The 13,046-nt window shown below is 40.7% G+C and overlaps 1 protein-coding gene across 2 annotated transcripts in view; it reads right to left on the reverse strand.

The window, feature by feature from the left end:
- The window catches only part of BANK1 (B cell scaffold protein with ankyrin repeats 1), a 395,667-nt gene that overhangs the window by 350,067 nt on the left and 32,554 nt on the right, over positions 1 to 13,046 (reverse strand). For both annotated transcript variants that reach the window (XM_033956933.1, XM_033956942.1), the window contains exon 4: positions 9,008 to 9,128. In XM_033956933.1, coding sequence (XP_033812824.1) covers positions 9,008 to 9,128 — 121 coding nt within the window. The remainder of the gene's footprint in view (positions 1 to 9,007; positions 9,129 to 13,046) is intronic.

The raw sequence follows: 13,046 nt of genomic DNA on the forward strand, positions 1-13,046 counted from the left end.
GAGGTGCTTATCACATAATGTATCTTTTTTGTTTCTTTCTCTTTTGTTTTAGGATTATACTGCATATGATGTTATTAATGTAAACTGCTTAGACATTTTTTTGATTGATGGTGTATCATGTCTAAATAAACTTTGAAGTAAGAACATCAGTAACTGAGAGTCAAGCTTTGTGTCATAAGCCTGAAATACCCATTATATGCATAATGATAGTTCCCACAAATACAGATTCTCTCAGTTTCTATGAAGGCTTTTTGGTGTATTCAATATATGCTATTTAAAATAACATTTCAGCTTTATGCACACTGTTAGTCTCTATGGAGTTTTAGCAACCTGCAGCAATTTACTACTGGTTGCCTTGGCAACTTGTTCCAGGACCATTGTTCTTAAAGGCTGAGGCTCATGCTTACATCCTAGAACATTTCCTCACTTTAACACTTAATTTACCTTAATGAAATATATACAAACATATTCGTAGATCTTGATGGCAAATAAGGATCATAAGACACATTCCAGTATGTCTAATTTTCTTCCTTGTACAACACCCCAGAACTTAGTTAGACTCTAACATCTCTTTTCTTGTTTTCAATTAAGAATTCTCTGTGCCTATCCCACGCTTCCTTGAATTCTGTTACTGTTTTTGCCTGCATCACCTCCAAACCATCCACTTCCAATCAATGGCTGGCCATTCTGTAGATCAATCATCTGTTCCCCTTTAAGTTTTATGCCACTGTCCCTTCTTCTAGCTTTACTTTGAAACATTTAGATTTGCTTTGAAACATTTTAATATCTCTGCCATAGTGTCATTCTCGTTCCTTTCCCCTAGGACAGGGGCCACCAACACATGACCCATGGGCCACAAGAGGACCCAGCAGTCTTTCATTGTAGCTTTTTAACACCCCCATGCCTGTGGTTAGCACTCTCCTCATCCACCCACCTGCCCTACCCTGTGCAACTAAAAAAGAAAAAAGTCCCAACTGCTGAGCGGCAGGAGGCTGCTTTGGGACTTCTCCTGCCGCGCAGGCTTCCCCAAACCAGCTCTGTGCATGTGTCTAGTTGACCTCAGAGTGACTGGTCCGACGGAGATTACAATGAACCTCCATGCAAATCATTTGTATGAAAACTTGTCGGAACATCGATCGCTATTCCACAATCAGCCAAAACACTGGCCAACAGCAACTTGCATGGTCTTAGCAACCATGTTTAGTGCATCTAGCTCCCAGTCAGTGGGAGTTAACGAGGCAGGAGCTGCTGCAGCTCCCCAGTAAATCCATAAGAACATAAGAATAGCCATACTGGGGCAGAGCAATGGACAATCTAGCCCAGTATCCTGTTTGGCCAATCCAGGTCACAAGTACCTGGCAGAGTTCCAAATAGTAGCAACATTCCATGCTACCAATCCCAAAGACATCAGTTGCTTTCCCCATGTCTATCTCAATAGCAGACTAGGGACATTTCCTCCAAAAAGTTGTCCAAAAACCCAGATATGCTAACTACTGTTACCACATCCTCTGGTAACAAGGTCCAGAGCATAGCTATTTGTTGTGTGAAAAAATATTTCCTCCTGTTTGTTTCAAAAGTATTATCATGTAACTTTATTGAGTGTTCCCTAGCCTTATTACTTTTTGAAATAATAAACAATCGAGTCACAATTACCTGTTCTATACCAGTCAGGATTTTGTTGAGCTCTCTAATATTCCCCCCTCTTTTCCAAGCTGAAGAGCCCTAACCTCGAAAGCCTTTCCTCATATGAGAGGTATTCCATCTCCTTAATTATTGTGGTTGCACTTCTTTGAACCTTTTCTAGTTCTGCTATATCTTTTCTTGAGATATGGTGACCAAAAATGCACACAATGCTCAAGTGAGGTCACACCATGGAGCAATACAAAAACACTATTGTTTTGTTTGTCTTATTTTCTATCCCTTTCCTAATAATTAGTAACATTCTGTTTGCTTTTTTTTTTTTTTTTTGACTGCTGACACACACTGAACAGAAGATTTCAGTGTATTGCCCATGATAACATCTAGATCTTTTTCTTGGGTGCTGATTCCTAAGGTGAAATCTAACATCGGTTAACTATGATTTGGATTAATTTTTCCCAATGTGCATTTTACTTTGCATTTATCCACATTAAATTTAATCTGCCATTTGGGTGCCTGATCTTCCAATTTCCTAAGGTTGCCTGGCCAGTTCTTCTTTGAGTTAGTATTGTTGTAGGACGTTTCCTACATGAGTTTCTTTCTTTTTTAAGTTACAATAATTGACTTTATGTATCATCACTTGTAACACATTATTTGTCTTCTGGTCAATTGCTGGATGTTTATTATTATTATTATTATAAAACTTGGTAAATTAAAAAAAAAATGATTGAACTATAAAAAAAGGTCTTCCTGCAATTTTTCACAGTCTACATGAGTATCAACCCAATAGTCTACAAGAGGCCTAAAACTAACAGATTGCCTCAGAATTATGAACTGACATTAAATCAGGTTTTAATGGACAACTTATATGATATACAATACAATTTCAAGTTGTATTCCACTTTTCTAGCATAATATATGTACTAGAGGCATCTAATATAATTCAAAAATTAATATGCAATGTGCAATATAAATACAGTATATGCAAACATAAAAATGTAAAAATAATTAAAATCAATTCAAATGGTATACTGTATAAAGTTATTCATAGCTAATACGTATAATAATATTTGTAAGGTGTAAGTTTCAATTACCCCAACTTGGTTCAAATTCTGATCATGAAACTAACTTCCAACCCTAACCACCTTCACTCTGAAGGCCAAAGTCTCATTCTTTTGCTGCTCATGAAAGGCTCCTCTTCAGTAGAAAATATGCCACCATTATGTACTAATTAATCACGCAGCCTGCGATCTCAACCATTGCCCTCCATACCTGTTAAAAGCCTCCTGCCCAAAGTTTCACACTCTCCTCATACAATGGATACAATCCCTGCTCACAGATGGCCTTTTCCCACAAGACCTCAGCAAAATCATCATCACCCCGATCATAAAAGACCCCAGAGGAGCAACATATCTACTATCCAACTACAGACCCATAGCCTCAATACCATTATATGTCAAGCTAAACACCTCACCAACTACCTAGAAAACCACAACTTACTCCACCCTACACAGTCTGGTTTCAAAACCAACTACAGCACAGAGACACTACTAGGTTCCCTCCTGGACACAGCTAGACAATACCTCAGCACAGGCAAAAAAGTGCTGGTTATATAACTAGAGCGCACCGCAGCGTTTGACCTGGTAGACCATGACATCCTACTACAAATACTAGAAACAATAGGAATCACAGGAAAGGTGCACACATGGTTGCAAGGATTTCTACAATCCAGGACCTACAGAGTAAAGACAAACAAAGAAAAATCAGAACCATGGACCAACCCCTGCAGCGTACTCCAAGGGTCGCCATTATCCCCAACACTCTTCAATCTCTACACTGCATCCCTCGGCACCTGCCTAAACAAATGAGGCTTAACTTCTTATAGCTATGCAGACTACATCACCATCCTCCTTCTTTTTGATCAACCAACACCCTCCATGAAAGACATACTACATAGAACACTAGGAACAGTGGCAACATGGATGAAAGAACACAAACTAAAATTGGACCCAGACAAAACAAAATTTATAGTTCTCGAAAAAAAACAAACCCCAACCATAACAAATTTAGTAATAAACTCAATCACATACCCCATTCAACCCACCCTAAGACTTCTGGGAGTGATGATAGACAGATGCTGTACCATGCAACCACAAATCAACAAAACAATAAAGATATAATTTGCAGTCATGCAAAATGTAAGGCAAATCTGAAAATTCTTCGACAGAAAACAATTCCAGCTCATGGTCCAATCCCTAGTCCTAGGACTTCTAGACTACTGCAACATCCTCTATCTCTCCTGCCCCGCAGTCATGATAAAACATCTACAAACAGTACAAAACACAGCTCTGAGACTGATCTATTTGCTGAAGAAATATGACCACATCACCACCGCATACTTCGACTCACACTGGCTCCCAATACAAGCAAGAATACTATTCAAATTTTACTGTCTACTATTTAAAGCCATGAATGGAGACAGCCCAGCCTACTTGAACAACCGCCTTATCCGAACTACCACAACCAGGCAAAGAAGAACCCAGACACCATTCACGCACCCCCCAATCAGAGGCGTCAAATGCAAAAAAATGTTCGATGGCCTAGTGCTGAAGAAACTGATGGTATAGCACTCATGGAACCGGTATAGCAAAGGGGAAATACCTTGATAAAGCCCCTTGGGCAAAACATAGTCTATGTTGGAATTAAGAACCCCTGTTATGCTACATGAAAGAGATGAGTATTAGAAATAAATATAGAGTTGCATACAAAAAAGGATAAAACTATATATATATATATATATATAAATAATTATCCAATAATAGACCGATGAAGACTTTGGTGCTAATGAAACTGTGAATGAAATCTACACACAGTTGCACCACTGTGGTCATTAAGTGGGTTTAAATTGAAAATTTCTAAGGTTGCTTATGGTTCCTGCTAGTGAAACTAGACCTCCAACTCTCCAATCTACTGATCACGACACCAGACTACAAAACTTTCAGAAAAGAAATAAAAACCCTGCTATTCAAGAAATCCATCAAGACAAACTAACACTGCAGGAATCATTTCAATCCCCCAAAGTAACCCGCTCTACTCTGTAACACTTCTGGAAATGTCCAGATAACCTCTTATGTAATCCGCCTTAAACCGCAAGGTAATGGCGAAATAATAATAATAATAACTTTATTTTTCTATACCGCCCTAATCTTGCGACTTCTAGGCGGTTCACAGTGAAGAATAGCTGTACAATCAGCGACTTACAACATACAGATGGAGAAGAGGTCACTGAGCGGCATGTGATTACATGGTGCAGATTAGTTAGAAGAAAGATATACATAGGTTGCAATATGGTTTTTAACATGTTACAATAAAAATGTTGGAAAACCAGCGAATAACAGAATACAAATGGAGAAGAAAAGTCACTAATGTAATAATACTGATAAGTTGACTTGTTTTATCAACATTTATTTTATTAAAAGATTTAAAATCTGCCTAAAAACTAAGTGGATTACAACTATATATAAAATATTAAACATAGTAGCATTAAAAACATCTACCATTTTGAGGTAGGCGTCTACTCTAAGGCGCCTACCAGCAAGTAGGCGTGGTTAGGAGTGGATTTTGGGTGTCATTTGATTTAGGTGCAACTCATTTAAGCCAAGAAACCCTGGCCTAAATACGAAGGCACCTAAGGTTTCAACACCTACTGGTGCCTAAGACTGCTTAGGCATTGCGAGATGCGATTCTATAAATAGTGCCTAGTGAATGATTTCTGTTGCATTAAACAGTGCCATTTATAGAATCAGGCCTGATCCATAGGAGTGTGAGAAGTGTCATCAACAATGCTGGTATCCCTTTCTCACTCTGGCACCTAAAGCAACAAAATAAGATTGCTTTTTATTAGCATATGTCTCCTTATCATTTTTTATGATCAAATTTGTGTGAATTAGATCATATGTTTTTCTCTCTTGGTTACTGTCTTTTTAAATTCCTGAGAATCATCTAATTTTAGGAAATCTCAGAAATATAAGCTTACCTTTCCTACTGTTAAAGGAATCATAACTATAGGTAACTTTTGCCGATCTTTTGTCTTTTTGTCCCCAAAACTTTGGAATGATCTCCCTTCAGAAGTTAGACTTCTTCCTCATCTATTAACTTTTTAGAAAGTGTTAAAAGCTTACCTATTCTAGAAATTCTTAACTAATTCTTCTATTTAACTTAATGATTGTAAGGACGAGGTTCTCATTTACACCTGTATTATGTTCTGTGATTATTTTTTAAACCAAGTCGAGCCGTATTGGAGGGATGAATCGGTATATAAAACCAAGGATTGGATTCGCTTGCACTTGCATAGCAGTTTGGCTAGCTGTAGTGATTTCTAAGTTTGCTAATATATATGGCACAATCTATTGTGTACAGGCACTTTAATTACTTTGCATAGAATGGTCAGAACTGCCGCTGAGAAAGCAGGCAACTAATACTGACACTGGGGCCCAGATGCACTAAAATCAGCGATTGTCTAACGATCATTGCTAAACCAGTTTCTGCATGATCGCTCAGTCTCCGATCCAGCCATGCAAATAAGGTCATTAATATTGAAATGCCATGTAAATTAGCAGAGTGATTGATTCTCTTACATGGCTTCCCGATGCACAAAAAAAGTGACTGGTCAAGATCAGTCATTTACCTATCCTACCCATAGTTCAGCCCTGATATTAATATATTTATGCATTATCATTGATCATCTAGAAATATTTTATAAGTCTCAAAATATGTTCAATTGATGAATATGACTTATACAAAGTGAACATTCAGACCCACAACTTTATCCCAGTGAACAAAGATCACGGAGTAGCTGTGCAGAGAGACCATCATAATGTTCACAGTCTCACCCACCAGAACCAGTACAGAGCATACACTAAACCAAATCTGTGTAGAAAAAACTTACCCTCCGACGTTAGAATTGACACTGGAGGTGAAGCCTTGTGAGCCCGACGCTTTTTCCCCGCCCACCAGCCCGCCTCACCTTTTGTCTCCATCTACCAGTTGCCGGCCGGCCGGGTTAAGGAATGACTCTGCGGGTGAGCCGGTGCCGGGATGCGATGGTGAGACGGAGCAGCGGCAGAATAGGGAAGGTGGCCGGCTGTGCACCCCCTTGGGGCGTGCACCCAGGGCGGACCTCCCCCCCCGCACCCCCTTAGTACGCCACTAGCTGGGGGGGGGGTCAGCTTAGAACCCACCCCAGCTCAAGCAACCCCTCAGCCCCTCCCCGTACCTCATTGTAGAAGTCGGCAAGAAGGATGCCTACTCCCACTTGCCAGCAGGCCCACCTCTTCCAAATGGCGGGCCTTCCCCTTCTCAGTGCATCCCGGGGAGGGTCCTAAGGCCATGATTGGCCTTGATACCTTAAGCCCCTCCTATGGTGAGCTAAGGCCCCTCCCTAAGCGGATGATGGCTGCTTTGGAGGTTCTTCTGCCTCTCAGCTTTTTGGGCTTCCCCGGCCAGGTTGGCGCTTATGTGAGAGCTGCTTTCACAGCAATTCATCAGCAGTATCGGACGGGGATTATGACAAACCTCTCAAATCATTTATGCATGCAAACTTGTTTGAGCATTGGTCACTCTTATGGAATCGGCCAAAAATCAGACAACAGTGGACATACACAGTCTTTCTGACCCTGTTTAGTGCATCTAGACCTGAGAAAACTCCTGCTACTGCTAATCCAAACAGATTTATGAAGGACTTTTTCTTTATCATAGACAAAGGGAGGCATAGAAATATGATGGCAGATAAAGGCCAAATGACCCATTCAGTGTTCTTAAACCTGCTCTCAGGGATCCCCCCCCCCCCCAGCCAGTCAGGTTTTCAAAATTTCCCTAATGAATATGCATGAGGTAGATTCACATATAAAAGAGATGATAGGCATGCAAGTAAATCTGACTCATGCATATTCATTAGGGAATCTTGAAAACCTGACTGGCTGGGGGGATCCCCAAGGGCAGGTTAAGAACACTGCCTTAGATTACACCTGAGCTTATCACCTCTTAACTTCATCCTATGCCCTCTCATTCCAGAATTTCCTTTCAATTGAAAGAGGCTTGCTTGGTTCCATATTTGGAGTTGCTGCCAACAAATAAATTTATAGGTTATCATGGACAATATGTTGATATCTTCTGCTTAGTGTATGGCAGTCACCAAAACAGTAAGCAGAATGTTAGGAATTATTAGGAAAGAAATAGAGGATAAAGCAAAGATTATCATAAAGCCTCTATATCGCTCTATGGTGAGATTGGATCTTGAGTATTGTGTACATTTCTCATCACTGCATCTCAAAAAAGATATAGTGGAGCAATAAATAGTATTAAGAAAGGCTACCAAAATTATTAAGGAGATAGAATGAATTTCATATGAGGAAAAACTAAAGAAGCCAGGGCTCTTCAGCTAGGAGAAGGCTGGGTGGGGGGGGAGATGATTGAGGTCTACAAAATCCTGAACAAAGTGAAAAAGACACAAATAAATTGTTTACTCTTTCAAAATGCATGGAGACTAGAGGACCCTCCATGACATTGCATAGCAGCACATTTTAAAATAAACAAGAGAAAATAATTTTTCACTCAATATATAATTAAGGTCTAGAACTCATTGCCTGAACAAATGGTAAAAATAGTTAATATAACTGGATTTAAAAAAGATTTGGAAAAAATCCTAGAGCAAAACTTCCATAGGAATGGAATTATACAGTACATAAGTATACATGATGACATGGTGCGACCTCATCTAGAGTATTGTGTTCAATTCTGGTCTTCTTATCTCAAGAAAGATATATTGCCGCTAGAAAAGGATCAAAGAAGAGTGACCAAAATGATAAAGGGGTTGGAACTCCTTTCGTATGAGGAAAGACTAAAAAGGTTAGGGCTCTTCAGCTTGGAAAAGAGATGGCTGAGGGGAGATATGATTGAAGTCTACAAAATCCTGAGTGGAGTAGAATGGGACAAGCCATCAAAAAATTACAAAGACTAGGGGACATTTGATGAAGTTACAGGGAAACACTTTTAAAACCAGTAGGAGGAAATTTTTTTTCACTCAGAGAATAGTTTAGCTGGTTTTAAAAGAGGGTTGGACAATTTCCTGGAGGAAAAGTCCATAGTCTGTTATTGAGAAAGACATGGGGGAAGCCACTGCTTGCCCTGGGTTGGTAGCATGGAATATTACTACTCCTTGGGTTTTGGCCAGATACTAGTGACCAGGATTGGCCATCGTGAAAACGAGCTACTGGGCTTGACAGGCCATTGGTCTGACCCAGTAAGGCTATTCTTATGTTCTTATGACATGGAATCATACAGAATAAAATGTACAGAAAGCATAACTTACTTTCTTGGTCACAATTTATGTCTTCATTCAGAAACATGGTAAGCTTACAAGAAGGCATCTTGCTTTTCAATGAGTTGGTTAGAATGTCATCAAGTTTCTCTCTGGAGTAAATTTTAAATGCCTATAGGAACAAAAATATGAAATGAGGGACGTAAGAGAGTCAGATGATCAAAATGGGAGAACAAAAAGCAGACCAGCCAAATGTGTGAAGCAAAAAAAATTAATGAAATATATTTATTTATTCAATTTTCTATACTGTTGGAGCTCAGAATGGTTTTTATGAATTTATTCAAGTACTCAAGCATTTTCCCCTGTCTGTTGCAGTGGACTCACAACCTATCTAATATATTGGGGGCAATGGGGGGATTGAGTGACTTGTCTAGGGTCACAAGGAACAGTATGGGTGTTGAGGCTGTAGCTTTAACTACTGTGCTTTAACTAATGTAGCCATGTTTTGCCCAAAGGCTGAGTCAAAGGCAAAGCAAATCACTGCAGTTTCTGTTTTAATGGAGAACTGCTACAGGATCTTTACTGCTGGATTTATTTACCAGAAATAAGTACTTTTGTGTTTAATTTCTCTGGATAACAATAAAGGTGTTACTCTAGAGCAGTGTTTCTCAACTTGGTCCTGGAGTACCACCTTGCCAGTCAGGTTTTCAGAATATCCACAATGAATATGCATGAGAAAAATTTGCATATAAAGGAGGCAGTGTATGCAAATTTCTTTCATGCAAATTCATTGTCGATATCCTGAAAACCTAACAGGTAAGGGGGTACTCCAGGACCGAGTTGAGAAACACTGCTCTAGAGAGTAGCATGCTGTTTTTTTACCTTTCTAGGTTTGCCTCTGAGGAAGGCCTTATGTGAAAAATGGCCACATCAGGCATATGTTTCATTCAATTCTTTTTTTTCACACATTTGTCTGGTCTGCTCTTTGTTCTGCAAAATTATGAAATGCCATAAATGTAATATGACCAGAAAAGCAGTTAATTTAAATGAAAACGTTGACCATGAGTCAGTCATACTATGCAGACTGAACCTTCTCCTTGGATGAAGGATATTTAGTCATGGCGGACATTGCACTTACTACTACAAGGGGATGCTGAAAGATTCTCAGCCCAACCAAGAAGAGAATGATGTGTATATGGTTCAATCAAATTGGCACTTAACAGAATAAGATAACACTCTTTTCAGCTACACTGGCAAAATAATGCTCAGAATTTAGGAAGTTGGTTGATTGGACTGAGAACTTGTCAGTTCCTCCTCATATAGTAATAAGGACTCCAAGGTAACTGTTACATAGCTTGTCTCCTTTATAGGACACTGAAACATCTGGAACACTTATTTATTTGATTTTAAATCAATATCTTTTCATTAGTAGCTCAAAGTGACTTACATTTCAAGAATAGCAGGCATTTCACTGCCCCAGACACTTAACAATATTAGGGCTAATTTTACAAACATGCACTAATGCTTTTAATGAGTTTAATTTGCACTGAACTCACATTACTGTGATCAACATATATTTTTTGAAAAAGATTCCACTGACATTGAATCATAAACATTAACGCACATTAGTAATTCTACCCTCAGTTTGTATCTGAAGTAATGGAGGTTGAAGAACTTGATCTTTTGAGCCACCAAGGTCATCCAGAGTGAGGCAAATTCTTTCCACGACGCTGCGACTTAAGCCGAGTAATCCTGGAAGCAGAGAATTTTATGTCCTTCATAGCTGAGAGAGAGCCCTGAATGAATGGCCCACAAGACAGCCTGTTTGTGGGCAAAATTCAACAGGTGAAGTATAACCATGCGAGGCCTTGAATTATTTGGGCAGAGAGGGCCCACTCGATGTGCCCACTCTATCTGAATGGGCCGCAGTTGAGACCCGAATTTCACTGAGTCAGATAGCCAAGCTTCCAACAAATGCGACAGTTCCCCATCTTGGGAAGACTCCGGGATACCCACAAGTCACAGGTTATTTCACCTTGAGCGATTCTCAAGGTCAACCAGTTTGTGCTCCAGCTCCGCCAGCCAATTCTGGAGACCATGCTGAGGGCTTGCTTCTGAAGTCTGCTGATTCTCCAAATCACTGATTCTCTGTTGTAATTCATCCATTTCCAAGTCCATACTATCCAAACGCTCATGAGCAGCCTCTGCTCTATCATATAGGGCTGCAGTTTTTATCCAAAGCCGCCTTCACAGCTGCTGTCACCTCTGCTGTGATTTCTGCTATCCAAACAGAACAGACTAATGGTGGCAGCACAGATGACAAGTCTGCCATCTTGTTATACAAAAGGTGTGATTTGTTTTTACGCAAAGGCAGGGCAGGATTAATTCTTCGAGGGCCTCTAGGCACACACTGGGCCTGCCCCGCCCATGCCCCACCCATGCCACGCCCACACTTGACTGGGTGCCCAGAATATGGTGAGAAAGGGCTGCCCAAAAAAAAGGAAATTGTAAATTAACATTGGCTACGGAGTAGCAACCAAGATGGCGTCGGAGATGGCTGAATGCAAAGAGCTCTCTTCCTAAGTAATGTCTGGAGAAGGCTGTCGTTTACCTACCTGTCCTTGTAATGGGGAAGCAGAAAGGATTGTCTCAGGCTGTACCTCCAGCGGCCGTGACTCTTCGGCGGCTAGTCTAGACAACCTTGCAAGGATTGACTCAGCGCGGAGAGCCAATTACAAAAGCGACCCTGCTTAGCACGGAAGGGGCTTCGTTAAGCCCTGATCAACATCAGGCCCCTCTCCAGCCCGATTGGTCAGTCCCATGCTGCAAAATGTGGTCGGGTCTCCTGGAAGAAAGAGGGAAACGCCAAGCCCTGGAGGAACATCTGGGTGACCATTTTGGAAACAGATAAATGTCGTCGGGTAGGGGCCCAATGCTGTGGGGGGTGGGCGTCGTCGTCAGGTGGGGGCTCGTTGCTGTGCAGGGATGGAAGAGGTGGGGCCCGTTGTCTTCTGAAAAAAAAAATGGCATGGTAAGTCAGCCTTCAGCGGGCCTTCCCTATTTTGGGCGCAAAGGTGTAGCAGCCATAAGGTTAATATTGTCCCATGCCAGTCAATGTGGCCCCACCACTGCTGCACACAAAGGCAAATAGTAAGAGCCACTGAGAATAGAAAGGCGCCAAAAGTCCAAACACAAACCTATCGTCTCAGCAGAGGAAGTAGGATGGCAGAACTGCAGCAGTTTCCCTAGGCACACCATAAAGGATTAGCGGTTTTACAGTTATGATTATTATACCTGATCTATTGAGATCCCCCTGCCACTGTATTACTGAAAGAAAGTCCTAAAGAATCTCTGGGAGCAGGAAAATGCGGGACACCCGGTGCCCATGCTGCTGGTATGGCTGGAACAGAGAGACACAATGTGCTTCAGTGGCATTCTCCGTCACTCTGTTTAGGCTGGGCGATCCAATGCAAGTTGTTCTCATTGCCGATAACACCCAGTACAGCAGCACTCAAGGGCAAGTAAATCATAGACTCGGGGGCAAAATAAATAATTTACCAGCGATCATATTGCCAATTTATCGGGAGAAGTGAGGAGCTCAGCGTTTCATCATCCTCCCTCGCTCATGGTATCCATGTGACCTGCATTGCCGCAATTTGAAGAAATTCAAAAACCAGTGGCATATTAAAAAAGGTTAAACACATATCAGGAGAGTGTCCAAAATGCAATTTCATGCACTTGGAATGCTTGTTAGTTTAATCTTCAGTAGTAATGCAAGAATACAGCAGTGCTGTATCACAAGTATAGTTACTGCCATCCTCCAGGAAGTAATCATATGATAAGTGATATCTCCTAATGAATGGGGAAAATAAAGATTAATTGTCAAGCTCTGATATCCTGATTAGCACAAAAAGTTTGGTTCAAAGCTTTACATAGCTGAAATAAAGAAAGCACATCAGGGATTTGAAGAGAATCAATTAAACAGCCTGAAAGATCTCTCAGACTCTCTTCTGCATTGTTTAATACAATACGTACAGGGGGCTTCATGCTATGACTTTAATTAATAGATAGACTCTCATGATACTAAACG

This window comes from Geotrypetes seraphini, chromosome 1 (genome assembly GCF_902459505.1).
Source record: "Geotrypetes seraphini chromosome 1, aGeoSer1.1, whole genome shotgun sequence".
In the NCBI taxonomy this organism is placed as follows: domain Eukaryota; kingdom Metazoa; phylum Chordata; class Amphibia; order Gymnophiona; family Dermophiidae; genus Geotrypetes; species Geotrypetes seraphini.